This window comes from Amia ocellicauda, chromosome 6 (genome assembly GCF_036373705.1).
Source record: "Amia ocellicauda isolate fAmiCal2 chromosome 6, fAmiCal2.hap1, whole genome shotgun sequence".
Taxonomy (NCBI): Eukaryota; Metazoa; Chordata; class Actinopteri; order Amiiformes; family Amiidae; genus Amia; species Amia ocellicauda.
The window spans coordinates 13,390,792-13,413,370 of NC_089855.1; the positions used below are offsets into that span (position 1 = coordinate 13,390,792).

The window sequence follows — 22,579 nt, forward strand, 5'->3', positions numbered from 1 at the left end:
TGTTATTCTATCTGTGTTACTGGTGGAAACATCTGCCATTAGAATATATTTTTAATGATAGGAAGTGCACATTACAGACGGTATTCTGAGACTTATACGGTAACTAGACTCAGATTTAAACAAACATATCATATGTTTCTGGATATACAATTATCACCTTAACCTGCTAATCTGGCTCAGTTATTGAAATGCTCAGGGTGAATGTCATGAAACTATAAAATCAACAGTTAAGTGAAGTACAAACCTTTTTTTCACACTATGTTACTTGGTATTTTGTTTTGATCAAAAAACAATTATGCGTGACGGTGCAAGGGCAAACTCATATTCACAAGAAGGAATTAAGAACAATGACCAGATGGATGAGCCATGTTTAATAACTTTTAAAATTTTAATTTTAAAATTCCAAACTCATAAAACCTTCAAACCTTCTAACTAAGGTATTCTTGCAATGTCTTTTGCCCTTTTCCTTTGAAATACAAACAAAACGTCTGGGCATCCGCTAGATGTATTGACTGGAAATGTAAGCTGCCAAGTCCTGATTTATAATCCAAAATTGTTTTAAAAAGCCAACCCTTTAAGCATACACCTGGTCACCCTGCATTTGTTTAACAACATAGAGGAAGGATTAAAAGCCATGAAACGACTGCATATTCCTTCCACCAAATTTGCATTTGTCCTTGCAATCAATGATAAAAACAATCCTAAAAGCTTTACATCACAAGATGGAAGTAACTATTTACTCAAGACGTATATAAACCACTGCGCACGAAACACACATGACAACAAGTCCTACATGATGTATGTTACCACAATGAAACAAGAAGTTGGGGTATCTACTCCAGCTTTGGGAAGGGGAAGGGTGACAAATAAAAAGCAGAAAATGCAAAATTAGGCTTTGCACTGCGCAGAAGTGAGGGAGAAATGGTGAAACAAAAACTAAAATAGGATGACAGACAGAGGGGGACAGGCTTACCATGTGTGTGTTGGCGGTCATTAGCTGAGGAAAGGAAGAGAAGCAAAAAAGCAAAAGAAAACAGAAGAAAACAAATCAAGACAAAAAAGTAAAGAAAATATAAAGATGTTAAAACTGAAAAACAGACCAAAACAAAAAGTCGCAATTGAAAAGTTAATATGATGTAAATAAACCATATACAGAAAGATGTCTGCAACTTAACATGCTATTTTGTAGTCGATATGAATGAAATGCCCTGAAAATGAAACAGGTGTCATCTGGATCAATGGGGCCTCCGACGGCACAATAAAGGGCTTCTACACAAACTGCAGTGAGACGTTTACCAGAGTGCTTAGAGGTCCTTAGTTTTAATCAAAAGCACTGCACTGAAGAAGAAAACATGTAGATAAACAGGATATTACATTACATGAAGACTTACTTCTAGCCCTTACTTTTAATGAAGCCTAGACGAGCTATCAGTATTCTCATGTGCAGATGTCAAAGTACGCAATATGAACCAGCTTTGCCCATCTTTAAAAAAAATATATGCAAAAAAAAAAAAAAAAAACTCTGCACAGCAGTCAATTTACCTGTCCATTACTCGTCAGAGTGGTGTTATCAAACAGGAAATAAGCACCAAAGAAAAACACCATTGCATCAAAGACCCCCAGGAATGTCCAGTAAATAAATATCCTCCAGCGCAACAGGGAGTTCTTGGCAATGTCCCTGTGGAGAAAGAGGAAGAAATCGTTAAATTAAAGTTGACAGAGCCAGCGTCCTGCAGCTAAATCGAGGTTGTCGAACAGCAGGACAAAACGTGGGTGTCAGTGAAATTGGGGTATGAGTTTATTGTGTGGCAGGAGGTCTCTCTTAACTGTAGTCTGCATCTGAACTTGATTAAGTTACCTAAACAGAGACTTAAAGTTGCATTGGACTTCAATCCTCCAAGTGTAAAATGATTTCACCTCTAACTTCTAAAATGGTGTAATGATACAGTACCTTGTATCCTATACTTTTGTTATGTTATGTATAGCAACTGAGTGGTATTCTGCTGGGCACGCTGGCTACAGAAAGCAGCCCTGACGTGCCCATTTGACTAGTTCTTCCACCAGAATAAATAACAATATGATTTAGCGGTTAAATGAGCAACAAAGCCCTGACAGCAAGATCCAAGCAAAAACAAAACAAATGTCACCCCTGCAGTTTAGATGGGTAATAGGGAGCAGGGTTTGTGCACAACTACAGTGGTATATCAGATGAGAACTGTGTATTGATTATGAAGTGCACAATACATCATTTTAAAAAAGAAACCAAAATAAAGCAGTAAAAGAAAACCCTAAAACAAACAAGAAAATGGCTAGGTCTGGTTAGCAAACATTGTTGAAATTCTCATTGAACTACTAAACTAACTGATAAGCAAACGTTACATGTTTTACACGGTACAGGATTATGACAGATTAGGCTGGTAAATGATACGTACAGCACCAGTTTCATGAAATAAAGATTCTTTCAGAAAATCCATGCGTCACTGTCATGTCTAAATCATAGATTAGAGACCAAGTGAAGCTGCTCACGCACACAGAAACGTGTGAAAACAACTGAATTTTTCACCAGGGTACCACCTACATTCATTTCAGCTTAATTAAGGAGCCGAGCTGGACAATCCCAAAAAAAATCTATCAAACAGAGAAACTAAAAATGTCTCTCTTTGCAATGCCACAGCTCAGAGCAAATTGTTTTTTTGGCAGTAATATCTAGAATTCAATTTGGCCACCTGCAAATAAGCATTCAAGCCAGTTGCTTGGCATTCATTATCCTCTAGGATGTAAAAAATATTTGTTTAGATGTTTAAAAAGTACACATTGTAGAACTGGTATACAAATGTGCCATCTCAAAAATCTGTGACATAACTGGAAGTTGCATTTGGCACGCCAGTGTAAGTCTATGTAATCGTTGTACATTCCTACACAATGAACTCCAAGCCTTTGCATATATCCTTCAGATACTTTCTCTCATTTGCAGCAAGAAGTGACAAAGTACATCTTAATTGTGCCATTTTTTCAAAGACTAGTGATAAGTTACCATAATTGTGGAAAGCAACTAATCTCACCTGTACAATGAGGGGTCTCTCTTCAATATGTCCATATTAACATGTTGCTCTATGAGACTGTACAACAGTATAGGAAGTGAGGTGAAGCTGATATTATACAGTGTGAGATATGCAGTATCATACAATGGCTGTAAAAAAAAAAAAAGAAAAGACTGATTACCAATTGGTCAAGAATGAGGGAAAAAAATCAATTCAGTTCATGAAATGCTGCAAGCTGGGATTAAAGTTTATTGCAAAAAAATAAACTGGAAATACATTCATCTTAGAACGCAGCTCAGACGCTATTTCATTGTACATATTTGTACTTCAATCAACTCATGAATGGACACAAGAAAGAACAGTAACTTGTAAAAACGTATTAAGGAGATGAATGACTGAATACAAACCTGCTGCGAGAATCCACAGAAGAACTGGTACAAAAACTGAGGGAAGATGAAGCAGACATTCTGTGAAAGGAAAAAACAACATTGCACAGAAATCAGGAATGGAAAATATTTACAGGGGCAGCAAGAAGTATTTATACAACAGGTCAGCACATTCGCATTGAGCCGTTTAATTTCTTAGTGTGTTAGTGGAGAGTCATGCTTTTTAATTCTGTTTCTTTACACTCCAGTTACTATTCTGCACATGGTATTATTCAAGCCACAGTAAATGTGCTGAAACTCAGCTAATACCTACAGAGCTCCAAATTGAGATTTTTGAGTGTTGCATGTAATTATACACTCACCTAAAGGATTATTAGGAACACCATACTAATACTGTGTTTGACCCCCTTTCGCCTTCAGAACTGCCTTAATTCTACGTGGCATTGATTCAACAAGGTGCTGAAAGCATTCTTTAGAAATGTTGGCCCATATTGATAGGATAGCATCTTGCAGTTGATGGAGATTTGTGGGATGCACATCCAGGGCACGAAGCTCCCGTTCCACCACATCCCAAAGATGCTCTATTGGGTTGAGATCTGGTGACTGTGGGGGCCAGTTTAGTACAGTGAACTCATTGTCATGTTCAAGAAACCAATTTGAAATGATTCGACCTTTATGACATGGTGCATTATCCTGCTGGAAGTAGCCATCAGAGGATGGGTACATGGTGGTCATAAAGGGATGGACATGGTCAGAAACAATGCTCAGGTAGGCCATGGCATTTAAACGATGCCCAATTGGCACTAAGGGGCCTAAAGTGTGCCAAGAAAACATCCTCCACACCATTACACCACCACCACCAGCCTGCACAGTGGTAACAAGGCATGATGGATCCATGTTCTCATTCTGTTTACGCCAAATTCTGACTCTACCATCTGAATGTCTCAACAGAAATCGAGACTCATCAGACCAGGCAACATTTTTCCAGTCTTCAACTGTCCAATTTTGGTGAGCTTGTGCAAATTGTAGCCTCTTTTTCCTATTTGTAGTGGAGATGAGTGGTACCCGGTGGGGTCTTCTGCTGTTGTAGCCCATCCGCCTCAAGGTTGTACGTGTTGTGGCTTCACAAATGCTTTGCTGCATACCTCGGTCGTAACGAGTGGTTATTTCAGTCAAAGTTGCTCTTCTATCAGCTTGAATCAGTCGGCCCATTCTCCTCTGACCTCTAGCATCAGCAAGGCATTTTCGCCCACAGGACTGCCGCATACTGGATGTTTTTCCCTTTTCACACCATTCTTTGTAAACCCTAGAAATGGTTGTGCGTGAAAATCCCAGTAACTGAGCAGATTGTGAAATACTCAGACCGGCCCGTCTGGCACCAACAACCATGCCACGCTCAAAATTGCTTAAATCACCTTTCTTTCCCATTCAGACATTCAGTTTGGAGTTCAGGAGATTGTCTTGACCAGGACCACACCCCTAAATGCATTGAAGCAACTGCCATGTGATTGGTTGGTTAGATAATTGCATTAATGAGAAATTGAACAGGTGTTCCTAATAATCCTTTAGGTGAGTGTACATTTAAATGTATTTATACATGGATGTAGGAATGAAGACTCCACACATAGGAAAGCTGACAGAAAACCATGCAGCCTTGTTCACTCACCTTGTAGAAGAAATATTGCACGAGTTCAGCAATTCTGATGTAATAATAATGGCCATGCACTAGCAGCATCTTCTTCAAGTGTTTGAACTTTGGGATTGCATAGTCACTGTTCCTTGCTGCTTGACGGCCCTCTTTTCCCATGATCCCTGAAAAAAGGTGACAAGCTTCACAGTCAAAACAGGATTTTCACTTTCATTCCATAAAAAGAGATTTCTACAGCACAAAGGAGGGTGACTGTGGCCCTGCAGCATGACTGGACAGAAACACATTAAAAACACCCATCCTAATCCATAGCTTTCAGGAAGTCTTATTTTCTTGAGTATTTTTAATATATAATATATATAATTGATCAAAAAATAGATCTTAAATGTCAGCCAATTAATTGCTTCATTCAAGAGACGTGTGAGATAAGTAAAGAGTGAAAACAGAAAAAACTAAACATTAACATTACATAGAAAGCAAGTCAAGGTAAAGCATCTATGTGAAGATGACAATTGGTGTGATAAATGTTCAGCAGGTCTTACCAATACCAACATGAGCCTCCAGAATCATGCTGACATCATTGGCACCATCTCCAATTGCTAATGTGATCGGGTGCTCCTTGGAGGCTTTGATCAGTTTTACAATCTGCAACAACATGCGTGTCTTTATTAACAACAAACTCGTGGTTATGGTGTAGTGTTAGGTTTACCCCATAATGCACTCAATGGAAAAGCATGTTTCCTACTATATTTATAATAATGTGACGTTAAAAGAACAATAGCAGACATGCATTTAAAGCAAGATAAATTCTTCAAGAGCAGAAACATTGACCCTAACTATTCGTCATACTACAGAAAATACAGAAGCAGTAAGTTGAATCTCAACTCATAAGCAGCAATGCTTTTGCAATGTGTACAAAAAGTCTTGTTTGTACCTGAGGGAGAGAGTTCAATCTGTCGGTCTCCCTGACCTTTCAGCAAGAACCACTTTGATATAATTTATCTTCAACTACTCTTACTTGTACCCAATTACAGTATTTAATAAAAGGCACAATTTCATTTGGAAGGCTCATCCCCCCTGAAGCACAAAAACTTGCAAACTGTCATCCTTAATGGTGAGGGGCAAAGTGAACTTTATCTGATTACTCCACATGACAGAATTGATGCATTTTGAAGGCTGTCCACCAGATTTCCCAGCCTCTAACTGTGTCCGTCTCCTCAGCCCTGGATAAGCCAGGGAGCAGCGATAATAACAAACAAAAAGTGAAAAAATATTTTTTGAGTAAAAGCTTCCGACAGTGTTGCATCAGAGACGGCAAAAATAGCTCAAAGTTTACTGGAGTGCGTTTCAGTGACAAGAACTGTCCAGGAATGGAAGGGTTAGCGGTTATAATATAAACAAAATACACCAAAATGTATGCCGTGATCTACTGGAGCAAAATACGATTAATATTAGAGGCAATGAATTGGTGAGTTGGGGAGTACATTTAGAAAATCAATACTTTTTTGTCAGCCTAACAATAATCAGGTCAACCCACCAAATGATTTCAAGACATTTTTGAGGGGTGAAAACTATTCAATTTATCATGCTTTATAACTATTTATCTAAGTATTATGATGATCAAAATGATATAGCACGTGGACAATCAAAAGAATTATCAGCATAAATGATTCATTTATGATTCTCAGTTCTGCTTGCTGAGACCTGCAAGTTCAGTAAAATACATAATCTCAAGCAATGTGAAAAATGTGAGAGATTGGGAGAGTAAGGACCTGTGCTTTTTGTAAAGGAGCCATGCGGCAGCAGAGCACAGCACTGCAGTTCCTGCAGATCTCCAGGAAGATCTCTTTGTAGTTCCCCGAACTGCTGTCCTCCGCCGGCTTCATGACTGAAGACAGGGTGGCTCCGTCGATAATCAAACCATAATCCTGAAAGTCCTGGGAAAGCCTAAAACAACCAACAAAGGTCAAACTACTGATACAATCGCTAAGGAAGTCAATAAGCTTATGAGAGTATAAGTGCATCATGTTAGTAAGACTGTTAGAAGAGGAGAAATAGGAAATCATTTAAAAATCAATGTAAGAACACATGCAAAATAAAGCAAAACCAGGACAGGCATACTTTGCTGGGAATAATCAAACTGGGGATGCTAGGGCTACACAAAATAAGTATTTCATTAGATTTTCCAGGGAAAAGATCAACACAAAAAATAATCTCAATTACTCAGAACAATACAACAAAAAGTGTAAATGTAACTAAGATAATTTCTAACACCATCTGTATCACTAATTAAACCTTACCATTGGCATTACTATTTTTTGTTCAACTGTCCAGTGTAATACACTCACCTAAAGGATTATTAGGAACACCATACTAATAATGTGTTTGACCCCCTTTCGCCTTCAGAACTGCCTTAATTCTACGTGGCATTGATTCAACAAGGTGCTGAAAGCATTCTTTAGAAATGTTGGCCCATATTGATAGGATAGCATCTTGCAGTTGATGGAGATTTGTGGGATGCACATCCAGGGCACGAAGCTCCCGTTCCACCACATCCCAAAGATGCTCTATTGGGTTGAGATCTGGTGACTGTGGGGGCCAGTTTAGTACAGTGAACTCATTGTCATGTTCAAGAAACCAATTTGAAATGATTCGACCTTTGTGACATGGTGCATTATCCTGCTGGAAGTAGCCATCAGAGGATGGGTACATGGTGGTCATAAAGGGATGGACATGGTCAGAAACAATGCTCATGTAGGCCGTGGCATTTAAACGATGCCCAATTGGCACTAAGGGGCCTAAAGTGTGCCAAGAAAACATCCCCCACACCATTACACCACCACCACCAGCCTGCACAGTGGTAACAAGGCATGATGGATTCATGTTCTCATTCTGTTTACGCTAAATTCTGACTCTACCATCTGAATGTCTCAACAGAAATTGAGACTCATCAGACCAGGCAACATTTTTCCAGTCTTAAACTGTCCAATTTTGGTGAGCTTGTGCAAACTGTAGCCTCTTTTTCCTATTTGTAGTGGAGATGAGTGGTACCCGGTGGGGTCTTCTGCTGTTGTAGCCCATCCGCCTCAAGGTTGTACGTGTTGTGGCTTCACAAATGCTTTGCTGCATACCTCGTTTGTAACAAGTGGTTATTTCAGTCAAAGTTGCTCTTCTATCAGCTTGAATCAGTCGGCCCATTCTCCTCTGACCTCTAGCATCAACAAGGCATTTTCGCCCACAGGACTGCCACATACTGGATGTTTTTCCCTTTTCACACCATTCTTTGTAAACCCTAGAAATGGTTGTGCGTGAAAATCCCAGTAACTGAGCAGATTGTGAAATACTCAGACCGGCCCGTCTGGCACCAACAACCATGCCACGCTCAAAATTGCTTAAATCACCTTTCTTTCCCATTCAGACATTCAGTTTGGAGTTCAGGAGATTGTCTTGACCAGGACCACACCCCTAAATGCATTGAAGCAACTGCCATGTGATTGGTTGGTTAGATAATTGCATTAATGAGAAATTGAACAGGTGTTCCTAATAATCCTTTAGGTGAGTGTAGATTGTGTACACTAATTTTAACTAATAAGCATAATAGTATATGCACTAGACTAGAACAACATTTCAAATACCTTTTGACACACAACATATCACTTTTTTCCTTCTTAACCAAAGGCCCCAAATTATTCCACTGAACCAGATAAGCTGGTGACAGATCACATATGTAATTAAGGAGCTGGTGTAAATAAATTCATGCAAATGAATGGATGTCTGTTTGATCCTCGGCACTGAAGGAAGGAGACGAGAGGAAATGAGCAGCCCCAAAGTGGAGCCCCTACCCCGAGAAGGTGTCCCGGGTGAGGCTGCCGTGGTTGCGGAGGACAGTCTTGCTGAGGTCAAAGAGCACGTCGTGCAAGCTCTGCTCCTCCGTCCTCTTGGTAGTGAGCTCCAGGATCTGGGTGCTCCTTCTGAAAAGCTTACTGGCGTAGCAGGTGGCGGCCGCTGTCTCCATCTTGTCTCCTGTCAGGACCCACACCTTCATCCCCGCTTTGTGCAAGGACTCAATAGTGTCGGCAGCTTTGTCCTGTAGCCTGAGAAAATGTTTTGAAAACCAACATTTTTAAAAAGGACTTCAGGAACACAAAGTTGCATTGGAGATATATAATGTGCATTCATCTTTGGGATCATCTGCTAGAGGTATGGCAGAGGATGGTATTAATAATGGGTAGGTTTCACCAATAGGGTCCATAGGCTGATTTTAGGCTTTAGGTTTCTATCTGATCAACACATTACAGATCAGAAGAGAAGTCATCACTACCAGCAATGTTAAACCCAAACAAGCATTTTCAAAAACATTTAGCAAAAGCACGGATAATGCATCAGTGTGGGGAAACCTCACTTAATTTGAAGAAAAAAGATTCAAGTTCCAAATAAAGGGACTCTCTCATATACCGTCTCTTCTACATCTATATCAATAAACACAGCAGCTGTGGATGTTAGCAGGTTTTGTAACACGCTATCAAGTCAACAGAGTGACAAAACAATTTTCCATTCGTACACCATCTTATCAGCCGAGACTCGCGTGATGTCAACCCTGGGTGTGTAATTTGCAGAACATAAAAGTGGTGGGAGCAAGAGGACTATTTTGGAAGTGACAGGGTGGTATCATGTTAGTTGAAGTGGAACAAAATGACTTGCACTCTGTGTTATGGATTCATAATCTTATTGCCTCTAGAGCTGTCATTTAATTATGAGAATGTCAGACTCGAAGAGTAAACACAGGTTTTTAGCCAAATTCTGTCTGAGCATTTTGGCTTTCATCTTTGCTCAATTCTACCTACACAGTACTTATTATTATACTATTCTTACTATGTTTTCAATATCTAATCAGTTTTTTTATTAACATGCAGTGATTCTCAGTTAATTCTGTGTCACGGTTTTATAATAACCTCACCTCTCAGTTTTAACATTTTAATTTGCAATGGAAAAAATATGTTTTAAACAGAATTACAAATATGTATGCTTTTTCTTTAAAACAGCATGGTTTGAAAGGTGCAAAGTTTAGTTTATTAGAGCAGTAAAGACACCAGGACAGCCCTTTAATCAGCAAATGACTGCCCATCTTCAATCGATACAATGGAACTGTAAGTACTTTAGCTGCCTATTAATAGCAGTGAATGGTTGCAAACTATTGATTATGTTTGCAATTAATGTTAATCACTAGCTTTGGCACTAAAATTAAAAGCTTGGAGTTCATGTGGAAAGTTAGTGCTAATTCCATTAGATTTTCTCTTAACTGACACCAAGTGAGTGAATAGCCCCCAGCTGGAACCACAGTGATAATCATTATGCGATCTTTAACACGTTGATAGAGAGAATAACAAATCCACATCATTCTTCATCTTAGAAATTGCTTGGGATTCAACTCAAGGCTTCTAAAAAAAGACACCTGACTTTCTGTGAAATTATAAAGTACTATTTTTTATATTTGTTCGCAGTGTTACACCCTTCTTAAGAAAACATCCCATGACCTGCCAGTGAACCGCACCGTTGGGACTTAAGCCCAAGCTGAGAACTCTGCAAGGGTACAAGCTCAGCCTGAATGATCTCTTGGGGTGTGAACAGATACTGGGCTGGAGAGGACTAACTCCTACTGAGCACCCATTGAGGTCAACCAAACTTCTTTTGCCAACTGACCTGTCTTCCACTGCCGTTGCTCCCAGCAGAACAAAATCTTTCTCGATGGCGTCATAGGCCTCTGCAAGCTTCTTATCTCTGTCCTGCAGAGCCAGTTTAGCGCTGTTGAGCATTCGGCAGACCTCTTCGTACTCTTCCAGTGAGAGAACTTTGTAGGCAACACACAGTGTTCGCAAGCCCTCCTACAACCAAAAGCAAGAGCAGAAGACATAAGAAGTATAATCTAATAGCAAAAATAATTTCAATCAGTGTGCTTTATTATAGCTGGGCTTTATTTTACAGACTTTTGCAGTGAAAAAACACAGGAGACAGCGTTGATGTTGTTCCAAATGAACCCCTGTGATGTGATGGTTCTGACTTGACCAAATTGGCCAATCACCGAAGCCAATGGCGCAAACTGCATCACTGCAGCCCGCTGGTCTCCAAATAACCAAAACGCAAAGGGAGACCGATAGAGAAGTGTCACGGCCATAATTCAGAGAAAGAGTGCAGCAAAAATTAGTATCTGACGTCACATTTTCATTTTAAGACTGTATGATGATTTATTCCTTTTGTTATAGGCTGCACTTTCATTTCAGAAAATGAAAAAATATATAAAATAAATATACTGAAACATCAGCCTTTTATTCAATCAGCAAAACATTTATAACTGGCAGTCTGTGTTGCTTATCTACTTCTCACCACAGCATTGTGCTCCACTCTGGCCCTCACTTGGTCCACTTTTCCCGAGAGGACTCTGGGGAATATTGAAGAATCTGCACCTTTACAGAACAGATAATGCTCTCCTGGAAAACAATTTGAAAAGATCAATCGTGATGACATTTTCTCCTTCCATGTGACTGCACAGAGGTACATTTTTCTGAATATGTGATTTTGTTTGTTTGAAGCAACTGTTAAATTGAAACCTGTTTGGACTGATGTCATAATTCTGCTGTAATATTGATAGTTTAATTTAGAAAAATTGTAAGAGGCCTGTTAATTACTCATCATTATAATAAATATGAAGGTAAACTTTGATTGTTTATCTGACAACATGTAAGCTGCATTAACTAAAAATACAAGTTTCCTTTTTTGCAATAAATATATTTGGGAAAATTATTATTATTATTATTATTATTATTATTATTATTATTCAGAAGAATACTACATTGAAAATAACTATTTTTGCTATCTAAAACAGTAGCTGTGTTACCTTTGCTGGACCTTACAATGACACTCATTCGCCTCCGAACAGAGTCAAAGTTCAGCACTTCCAGCAACTCAAACCTGGCGAGAAAACCAAACATATTGTTACTCAATGTGAAAATTGCCACCCTAACCGGCACTATACCCTCCTGAAGCTTCGGGGATGACTCCTTTGTTTGCCACCCTTTGTTTGTTGCTGAGGCAGGAGGAGGAAAAGAACAAAATAAATGTTTGGCTTATGGACTTGACCCTGATTATGGATCCTGCATTTGGATGTGTTGCGGAGTGTGTTTGTCTTTGTTAGTTATTTCTTTACAGAGGGACCCGTGACCACATTTTGTTAAGGCTCAACAAGGAGCTACGGTTTGTTTGGGTTTTGTATGTCCTTTTGTTTTATTCACCTCCCCGCATACTCCCATGCCTTTGTGTCGCACTTTCCACAGACACAGCCTATAGAGCCCCAAAGCCCGTTCCAACCCCACAAGCTGTCACATATGGTATTCTCCAGCTAACTCTTAACCATGTTATTGCCACTTCTACCACTTTCTAAGCCATATTAACCACTGTAAGAGAGTTGAATGTATAACTCTGAGACTCAATATAGTTATTAAACCTTGTGTGCTTTGTCCAGTACTATGATGAGAATCCGTATATTTACAGCACAATAAAAGAAAAGGCCCTGATACAATGCACACACACATATTACATGACATATATATATATATATATATAAAGACAGACTGAGTTTGCCCTTGCAAAAATCAGTGGAACTGATTATCTAAATTACCCTCTTCATTACAAAAACACTTGCCTTTCAATTTCATCCTCTCTGTTTAGGATTTCCATATAGCTGTCCTTCAGCCTCAGGTAAGTGAACCCAAGCCTGAAAGAACAAAACGAAAAAAAGAAAATACAAAACAAAAGTGGTACCAGATGGGTAAAACAACCAGCTTTAATGCTCCATTGTGTCATTTTCAAACAAACTGAGCAGATGACATTGGCATAGAAAACACAACAGTCAGCAACAGTCCTGATAGCATATGGATGCAACATACTGATAGCTGTAATGGGGAAATGCCAGCCTATGTCCTGGCAATAATTGGCCATGATTTCCTCTCTTGCTGACACGAAGACTGCCAAATGTATACCGCTGAAGAGATACTGTAGCTTCAGTCAGCTGCAGACAGCAGTTAACCCACAGATGTTCAAGATTTTTACATTTATATTACCCACCTCTTCATGCCTTCCACCAAGGCCACTTCATCAGGTGATGAGGAGATGTAGACCGAGGAGGACTTGCCACATTGCTGGAGGCCCTTCTTATTTCCGTCCACAGACTCCTCCTCCTTCACCTGCACTGTGTGGCAAAGGCACAGAGCACGAAAGAACAGCTCCTCGCGGTCCTGCGGGGCACACGCACACGTGAGACCGCATGTCTCCCGAAGTCACAACACAGCCGTTCTGTTCTGTTTCAGCTACCCACCATATTCCATCACTGATCGTTTTGGATTTACAATTTAAAGTAAAATAACAAAAGCAAAATGGCCTCATGGAAACAAAGGTCACAGTATTTTCTTTAGGCAGTTTTATTTTCATTTAAACAGTAGATGATAGTCGAGTTATTAACTATGGGTGGTGATGGAAACCTTGGATCTGTGGTTCAGTCTGACATCCATGTAGTTATAAACACGCACCAATCAATCCCAGCTCTTGATGCATAAAGGAGGGCAATTATAAATTACCCTGAAAAACAGCTGCTCGTTTCCAGGTGGCACTTGAAAGTACAGATTACTTAAGAATACCTCACATTGCCCTATGTGTTTTCTGATGCTGTCTCACAGGACTGTATAAAAGCATGTCTGTGTAGCACACATTAATTTAAAGTCTCCTCTTACAAACAGTGCCAGAGGATTACTTCTTGTTCCACAGTTTTAGGAGCAGTAGGTCACAAGGTGCTGTGCTGTAAAGCCTCAATCCCCAGTCATTCTGAGACACAGAAGCCATGCAGAGCTATTCTGTGCTGATAAGAGAGTCCTGAAACTCTTGGCTGAAGATCTACAGTAATGCCCTGTATGCCTGCCTATGTATAGCAAGGAGAGAGAGTTTGATTCAAACGTTTGCTTCAGAAAGGAAGAACTTGCCCTTATCACTACTGAATCGTGATTCCGGCTCCATATATATAATTATCCCATCTCTGCATCAGGCTGGATTAGAAAAACCTCATGTAGCACCAACATACACTCACCTAAAGGATTATTAGGAACACCATACTAATACTGTGTTTGACCCCCTTTCGCCTTCAGAACTGCCTTAATTCTACGTGGCATTGATTCAACAAGGTGCTGAAAGCATTCTTTAGAAATGTTGGCCCATATTGATAGGATAGCATCTTGCAGTTGATGGAGATTTGTGGGATGCACATCCAGGGCACGAAGCTCCCGTTCCACCACATCCCAAAGATGCTCTATTGGGTTGAGATCTGGTGACTGTGGGGGCCAGTTTAGTACAGTGAACTCATTGTCATGTTCAAGAAACCAATTTGAAATGATTCGACCTTTATGACATGGTGCATTATCCTGCTGGAAGTAGCCATCAGAGGATGGGTACATGGTGGTCATAAAGGGATGGACATGGTCAGAAACAATGCTCAGGTAGGCCGTGGCATTTAAACGATGCCCAACTGGCACTAAGGGGCCTAAAGTGTGCCAAGAAAACAGCCCCCACACCATTACACCACCACCACCAGCCTGCACAGTGGTAACAAGGCATGATGGATCCATGTTCTCATTCTGTTTACGCCAAATTCTGACACTACCATCTGAATGTCTCAACAGAAATCGAGACTCATCAGACCAGGAAACATTTTTCCAGTCTTCAACTGTCCAATTTTGGTGAGCTTGTGCAAATTGTAGCCTCTTTTTCCTATTTGTAGTGGAGATGAGTGGTACCCGGTGGGGTCTTCTGCTGTTGTAGCCCATCCGCCTCAAGGTTGTACGTGTTGTGGCTTCACAAATGCTTTGCTGCATACCTCGGTTGTAACGAGTGGTTATTTCAGTCAAAGTTGCTCTTCTATCAGCTTGAATCAGTCGGCCCATTCTCCTCTGACCTCTAGCATCAACAAGGCATTTTCGCCCACAGGACCGCCGCATACTGGATGTTTTTCCCTTTTCACACCATTCTTTGTAAACCCTAGAAATGGTTGTGCGTGATAATCCCAGTAACTGAGCAGATTGTGAAATACTCAGACCGGCCCGTCTGGCACCAACAACCATGCCATGCTCAAAATTGCTTAACTCACCTTTCTTTCCCATTCAGACATTCAGTTTGGAGTTCAGGAGATTGTCTTGACCAGGACCACACCCCTAAATGCATTGAAGCAACTGCCATGTGATTGGTTGGTTAGATAATTGCATTAATGAGAAATTGAACAGGTGTTCCTAATAATCTTTTAGGTGAGTGTATGTTGAGTATATATTTGAATAAAATTATCTTGATCAACAATCAAGTAGAAAATGAATGGGTTTCATTACCGCAAAAATCAGGGCCTGAGGGATGTACTGCAAACAAGCCAAAACATGCACACGCCCCCATACATCAAACAAGCACATTTGTGAAATGAATTATAGTTCCCTGAAGGCAGGCAAAAAATAAAACCTAAAAAAATTAAATCTACTACAATCTTCAAACTCACAAACCGAAAACATGCAGAACAGTAAAATAATTAGACAAATTCACCTTCCGAAGATAGAAGTCAAACCAGTATTAACCACAGTCTAGAAGTTCACCAAATTAAAATCACAAACCCTGCTGTGAAAGTTTTTTTGTATTGTTTCATTATATTATATGTTTGTGTTCTAACTCCATTGGTGCATGTTGGTTGATACTATATACTAACAGCATTTGGCAGTTTTTCAGAGACTGATCAAGGTCACTCACCTTCCCACCGCTTCCAGGAGAGGAATCGATCATGTCAATGCTGGAAGAACCCTGCAGAATCTGACCGTTACAAATGGCATGTGGTATATACACATGTCCGTCTACACAGCACTCAATAAATTCCATGTTGTTTTCTGTCAGAGTTCCGGTTTTATCCGTGAAGACATATTCAACCTGGAAAAGAAGTTCAATTAGATGTAATTTATCTCATTCTAGAATGCCCAAATTTCCTAATGATTTTGGAACAAAGTATATTTAAAACTAAAATGTTGAGCCAAAAGGTCAAAGTACAGGAAAAATTACCACTAGAGCAAGCCCAAACAACGTTTGCTTTCAAACACTACTGAACCTATATCAATAAACAACAGGCACTGTCATTTAGACTATATATTACATAAATTATTTCTTAAGGTTATAACACATCCAGCAAAGAAAGTACAGCAGTGTGATGCATTAGCTTACACCTTCAAGAATTTCCCTTTCATGAATGGGGATGTTATGCTTTTTGTTTTGTTAGGACCCCCTAGAGATCTGCAAACCATATTAAAAATAAATGCCAACTGTACAGTGTCCCCCTACCTGTCCCAGTTCTTCATTAAGATCAGATGTGTTGACAAGAGCACCTTCCCCCAGCTCTTCATCAAACATCTCATCGTCCCACGTGATGAAATAGGAGCCCAAAAACTTCTGCATCTCCACGGTGACGTACATGGACACAGGGATGATGTAGTTGAACAGAACCATAAAGGCCAAGAAATCTGTGAAAGCTCTCAGAAACTGTGAGAGGAGAGACACGTGATGAGGGACTGAAGTGAGAATATTTCAGCTGACGTTTATACCAAACTATGTCTTTTCCAACTTACGCCTGTTTGTTCAGTAGGAATCTAGTAAAATCTTAAAGATGCTAAACAAAACAATCTCAAAAGCTTTGCAAAAACAAGAGGAATGTGGTTGTGTGTGATTTACCAAGTTTCTTTGCCTTTCTGATTCCGTCTTCTCGTTGTACCAGGGTTCGTCCCTGTTTGGGTCGCTCTGCCACACGTACTTCAGCACCGTGTTAATCAGAGCTTTGCTGATCAGGATGCACAGGTAGACAATGAGGAAAGCATTCATGGACCTGTGGAAGAATAGCAACATTACCACACCAACACATACCAAATGTTGTGTAAAAACAGAACCCTTAACTGTTCTCCTCTCTTAGACCCTTGCCGGTCTCTGGGCAGAGCTTTCTTACAGATCAGACAGTCAGGGGCCCCAGAATAGGATTTTATGGATTAGGTGGTGATGATAAAGCTTTCATGAAACTAAATGTGTCATGAATCCTATGTATACTTTAAGGGATATAGACAAAACTAATATGGACAGTGGGACAAAGCACACTGATCACACAGCTCCTTCTCAATTGGAATTGAACCAGTAATTAGACTGTGCTACAGTGTGACAGATTAATTGAGGAAATAGCCCAGAGCATGGGTGTGGAGCATGGAACCCAGGCACGCGTAGAACCTATGATTCATTTCTTAATCCCTTGAATTGGGCTTGGCGTTTGAGTTTTAATTGTTCCAGCAGGCAGTGAACAGGTGACCAGGTTCCAATGCTGTTCCATACCAATTAATTTGTATAGGAGTATATGAGAGAACAGTGTAGGATAATAAATCAAGCTCTAAAGGAAGATTTTAGATCTAGAAGGCACCCTTTTTTTGTAAACCAGCTCAGTGTAATTCATGCAAAACAGCACAGAGGGAAAACCTGGAAGTGCAAAGCTGCAACTCAGGCTGATGGTCTTACTTTTCAACAGCAGACCGCTTCTGGGATTTGGATTGGTAATTCAGGGCCATTTTGGTTTCCATGCCAGTGTAGATGGCGACGGCTGAAATGAGAACAGTGGGTCACCAGGAGTAGTGACTGGATGCTGGATGTGCTAATTAATACTAACCAACAGCCTGGCAGGGCACACAAATGTCAACAGTGACAAACTGCAACCGCCCACATCTATGCAAAACTGATCAGAGCCAGAAAGAGTATAGAGAACAAATCAAAGTTCTCTCTCAGATAAACTTGATTCCATTACAGGGAAACACATTCTTAGACTATTGGGCAATAAGTAATTTCAGTCACTCATTGCTGTGGAAAGAAGGAAACATTTACCTATATATCTAATAATCTGTGCACATGCTGTCACACTCTGCAGCTAAATTGTTCATTATATAATATAATTAGACTTCACTAACAGCATCTCCATATTACATGTATTTAGATCTTCAAATGCTGAAAAGCAGAAACACAAAGGACTGACATACTGATCTTGGTGTTATGACTGTTCAGATCATTAAAAAAAAAAAAAAACAAGAAAACACTATTTATAAATCAGACCCTGAAAGCATGTAATTGAGCTTTACACTCATAAAATATTAAATTGTAAATGTCAAATTAATCCATTACCATAAATATATTCAGTGTTCTTCAGTGTAGCCCCTCTGAGAAGGAGATTTTCAGAGCCCAAAGGCCTGTAATCATTAAAAAAAAAAAAAAAAAAAATGGAATAAATATTAGATTTATAACAGTAATATCAATATCAGTTTTAACATACACAACTACAGATTACACTTAATTAAAGTTTGGGCTATTTATTTGTAATGATACATAGTTCCTTAAATTAAAACAAATGCACTATATATAATGTCTGAAATCTTAATGCACTTCACTACACTAATCCTAATAAGTAGGTTTATAAGTTGAATGGCATTCCTCACTAAGCCTTTCAGAGCAATGGAAATTGAAATTGACTACAGCCCCAATTAGAGAGGAATAGAGTCCAACATCTCAGAAACAGAAATATCCTGCATGTAACACAATAACTTAACATAATGGGATCCTTTCAAAAGCACAAACGATCTACAAAACATTAAAAACTAATATTATATATATATATATATATATATATATATATATATATATATATATATATAATATGATTATGCTCTCTCTTGATAATAATAATACAAATAAAAAATAGGAATGAATAGTATTAAGAGCCATTTCAGACAAACTTGTAAGAGCTAAGCAGGCACTGTGGTCTGTGGGTTTGATTGGCTTGCTCATGAGGTTTGTAACAAACCCACATTAAGTGGATTTGAGATTTAACAAAAATGGCTTCCGTGCAATAGAGGTTGAATTTCCATAGTATTGCCAAAACTGTCTTGATGGAGAATTAAGATAAATTGCTATTGATGAAACGAGTATCTAGACTCAGAGAATGCATTTAAACAATGAAGATTGGGAAAGTAAAAACACATTGTACATCACTGTGTGATTCTGAATACCTAATATTTGGGAAGGTCTTCCTATAATAATAATAATAATAATAATAATAATAATAATAATATGAACTAAAACCTGGAAAACACTGTCCCTTGAAAACTGAATTTGGCAAACCCTTGATCCATGATACATTGTTTACAACTATTGCAGTCATTTTTCACCACTCTCTAAAATCAGGTTTTACATACATATAAAAGCAAATCCAAGTGTTGAAATGTATTCAGTATTAATACAATACACCCATACACACACACACTAAGAAGGCCACATTTTTCAAAGAAGTTTACAAAATGCCAATCTTAAAGGCAATTATGCAATTTCAAGTGAAACCAATTTCCTGCCAGAGTTGAGGGGAAATGGGACATATTTACCTTGCAATGGGCTCATCCCGGTGCTGATAAATATTAATGCGCCCAACGAATCTGCAACAAGAAAACAAGATGTGTTCAGCCAGACTGCACTGAAACAAACAGCATTACTTATTTAACACTCCAGGCTATGCAAAGGCGCACAAGGTTTCATGTTCACACACAGCCTGGATTGTAACTGTACCAGTTTGCTTTCTCACCGATTTAATTAAAATGGAGCCATTAAAGACGTGTGTGATAATTTGGAAAATGCATAATCAAAATAAGTGTGTAAAACACGTAAAATGACTATACAGTGAGGGAAAAAAGTATTTGATCCCCTTCTGATTTTGTACGTTTGCCCACTGACAAAGAAATGATCAGTCTATAATTTTAATGGTAGGTGTAATTTAACAGTGAGACAGAATAACAACAAAACCCTTGTTGGCAATCACAGAGGTCAGACGTTTCTTGTAGTTGACCACCAGTTTTGCACACATCTCAGGAGGGATTTTGTCCCACTCCTCTTTGCAGATCCTCTCCAAGTCATTAAAGTTTCGAGGCTGACGTTTGGCAACTCGAACCTTCAGCTCCCTCCACAGATTTTCTATGGGATTAAGGTCTGGAGACTGGCTAGGCCACTCCAGGACCTTAATGTGCTTCTTTTTGAGACACTCCTTTGTTGCCTTGGCTGTGTGTTTTGGGTCATTGTCATGCTGGAATACCCATCCACGACCCATTTTCAATGCCCTGGCTGAGGGAAGGAGGTTCTCACCCAAGATTTGACGGTACATGGCCCCGTCCATCGTCCCTTTGATGCGGTGCAGTTGTCCTGTCCCCTTAGCAGAAAAACGCCCCCAAAGCATAATGTTTCCACCTCCATGTTTGACGGTGGGGATGGTGTTCTTGGGGTCATTCCTCCTCCTCCAAACACGGCAAGTTGAGTTGATGCCAAAGAGCTCGATTTTGGTCTCATCTGACCACAACACTTTCACCCAGTTCTCCTCTGAATCATTCAGATGTTCATTGGCAAACTTCAGACGGGCCTGTACATGTGCTTTCTTGAGCAGGGGGACCTTGCGGGCGCTGCAGGATTTCAGTCCTTCACGGCGTAGTGTGTTACCAATTGTTTTCTTGGTGACTATGGTCCCAGCTGCCTTGAGATCATTAACAAGATCCTCCCGTGTAGTTCTGGGCTGATTCCTCACCATTCTCATGATCATTGAAACTCCACGAGGTGAGATCTTGCATGGAGCCCCAGACCGAGGGAGACTGACAGTTATTTTGTGTTTCTTCCATTTGCGAATAATCGCACCAACTGTTGTCACCTTCTCACCAAGCTGCTTGGCGATGGTCTTGTAGCCCATTCCAGCCTTGTGTAGGTCTACAATCTTGTACCTGACATCCTTGGACAGCTCTTTGGTCTTGGCCATGGTGGAGAGTTTGGAATCTGATTGATTGATTGCTTCTGTGGACAGGTGTCTTTTATACAGGTAACGAGCTGAGATTAGGAGCACTCCCTTTAAGAGAGTGCTCCTAATCTCAGCTCGTTACCTGTATAAAAGACACCTGGGAGCCAGAAATCTTGCTGATTGATAGGGGATCAAATACTTATTTCCCTCATTAACATGCAAATCAATGAATAACTTTTTTGAAATGCGTTTTTCTGGATTTTTTTGTTGTTATTCTGTCTCTCACTGTTAAAATACACCTACCATTAAAATTATAGACTGATCATTTCTTTGTCAGTGGGCAAAAGTACAAAATCAGCAGGGGATCAAATACTTTTTTCCCCTCACTGTATATATATATAACAGTTACACTAGGCAGTTTTTGTATTGGACTTTATTTCTGTTCGGACAGGTGTTTAATGAAACGAGGGACGCTTATTCATTCTTCCCAGCTCCTTTTGGTTTACTGGGACCAAATGGTGATAACCAGAGACTGTTCTGAGGAAAACAGCCAATGCAAAACCTGTCCTTGTCCTTTGCCTGTTTGTTACTCTTATCTCCTACCATACTCCTCTCGGTGTCACATCAGGCAAAAAGATGGTATTATCATTTGTCTCCTTTTATCATGTACACGAACAATATTGTTTCACTTCCAATAGTCATCCGATTTATAGGTGAACAATGTTTTAGAGAAGGGAATTGGACCCGCAGGCAAAAGATAACACAGAGCAATGAGCTTTGTTACAAACTGCAGGCAACAGTAATGTTTCATGACAATCTTCCAAAGGCCAGGCTTGTATCGCTGGATTGATGCGTGCCTTTGTTAGATGACTGAACAGCAGCAGATAATCAGGGAAGACATTTCACATTGTTTGCATGCACATTACCCTCCCCCAGTCATCCCACAGTTTTTACTTTTATACCAGTAAACAACAGTTATACATTACACAAATGGTTTTGGTGAATTGCAGCCTAGAAACAGAAAGCCATGATGTTCTAACACAAAGACTAGACTGATCTGACTCAACACATCTGCTCAATGCTCTCTTGTAGTTGGCAGTGATGCAGGAGCTGCAAGACTGTGAAGTAGCAACAACAGACTGATTTTGAAACAGCCCAACCTACGGTAATTGCGTTTCTGTAGGCATTGCCAATTTTAGGCCTGCTTCTTGGTCAAATATTTGAGTTTATCTGCACTTTACTAGATGAGATAACCACTAGTAGGACTAAAATAAATGTACGTACTTTTATTTTGGGACCAACTAATTCCTCAATTCTTATAATAGCAGACACTCAGTTTTATAATCACACAAAATTATGTGTTTACAAAATAAATGAGATGCTACCTTTTTACTAGTGAATATAAAAGCATATGGGTGTAATAAACACTCTATAACACATTGATAACCTCATAAAAACTGGATCAGCTCAGAAAAGTTAAAGATGCACTCATTCCAATATCATACGTTTCTCTTGTTGTTACAACACTCAGCTAGCCTGTCTTTGTTATTTGCTTCAGAGACATGAATATGTATAACAAGCCACTATTATTTTTGTTCAGTTT

At 39.6% G+C, this 22,579-nt stretch overlaps 1 protein-coding gene across 4 annotated transcripts in view; it reads right to left on the reverse strand.

Annotated features, from left to right (window-relative positions):
- Window positions 1–22,579, reverse strand: part of atp11a (ATPase phospholipid transporting 11A) — an 82,704-nt gene that overhangs the window by 15,156 nt on the left and 44,969 nt on the right. For 3 of the 4 annotated variants that reach the window (XR_010816979.1, XM_066706185.1, XM_066706188.1), the window contains exons 8-26: window positions 19,589–19,639; window positions 18,339–18,403; window positions 17,685–17,766; window positions 16,863–17,013; window positions 16,476–16,673; window positions 15,897–16,070; window positions 13,194–13,363; window positions 12,772–12,843; window positions 11,968–12,041; window positions 11,457–11,560; window positions 10,776–10,957; window positions 8,918–9,169; window positions 6,848–7,022; window positions 5,618–5,720; window positions 5,094–5,239; window positions 3,449–3,508; window positions 3,063–3,190; window positions 1,543–1,678; window positions 974–997 (exon numbers count right to left, since the gene is read on the reverse strand). Coding sequence is in view for 3 of the 4 variants with exons in the window: in XM_066706185.1 (XP_066562282.1) it covers window positions 974–997; window positions 1,543–1,678; window positions 3,063–3,190; window positions 3,449–3,508; window positions 5,094–5,239; window positions 5,618–5,720; window positions 6,848–7,022; window positions 8,918–9,169; window positions 10,776–10,957; window positions 11,457–11,560; window positions 11,968–12,041; window positions 12,772–12,843; window positions 13,194–13,363; window positions 15,897–16,070; window positions 16,476–16,673; window positions 16,863–17,013; window positions 17,685–17,766; window positions 18,339–18,403; window positions 19,589–19,639 (2,347 nt within the window). In the remaining variant the exon portion in view is untranslated. The remainder of the gene's footprint in view (window positions 1–973; window positions 998–1,542; window positions 1,679–3,062; window positions 3,191–3,448; window positions 3,509–5,093; window positions 5,240–5,617; window positions 5,721–6,847; window positions 7,023–8,917; window positions 9,170–10,775; window positions 10,958–11,456; window positions 11,561–11,967; window positions 12,042–12,771; window positions 12,844–13,193; window positions 13,364–15,896; window positions 16,071–16,475; window positions 16,674–16,862; window positions 17,014–17,684; window positions 17,767–18,338; window positions 18,404–19,588; window positions 19,640–22,579) is intronic. The other variant, XM_066706186.1, reaches the window with a different exon arrangement.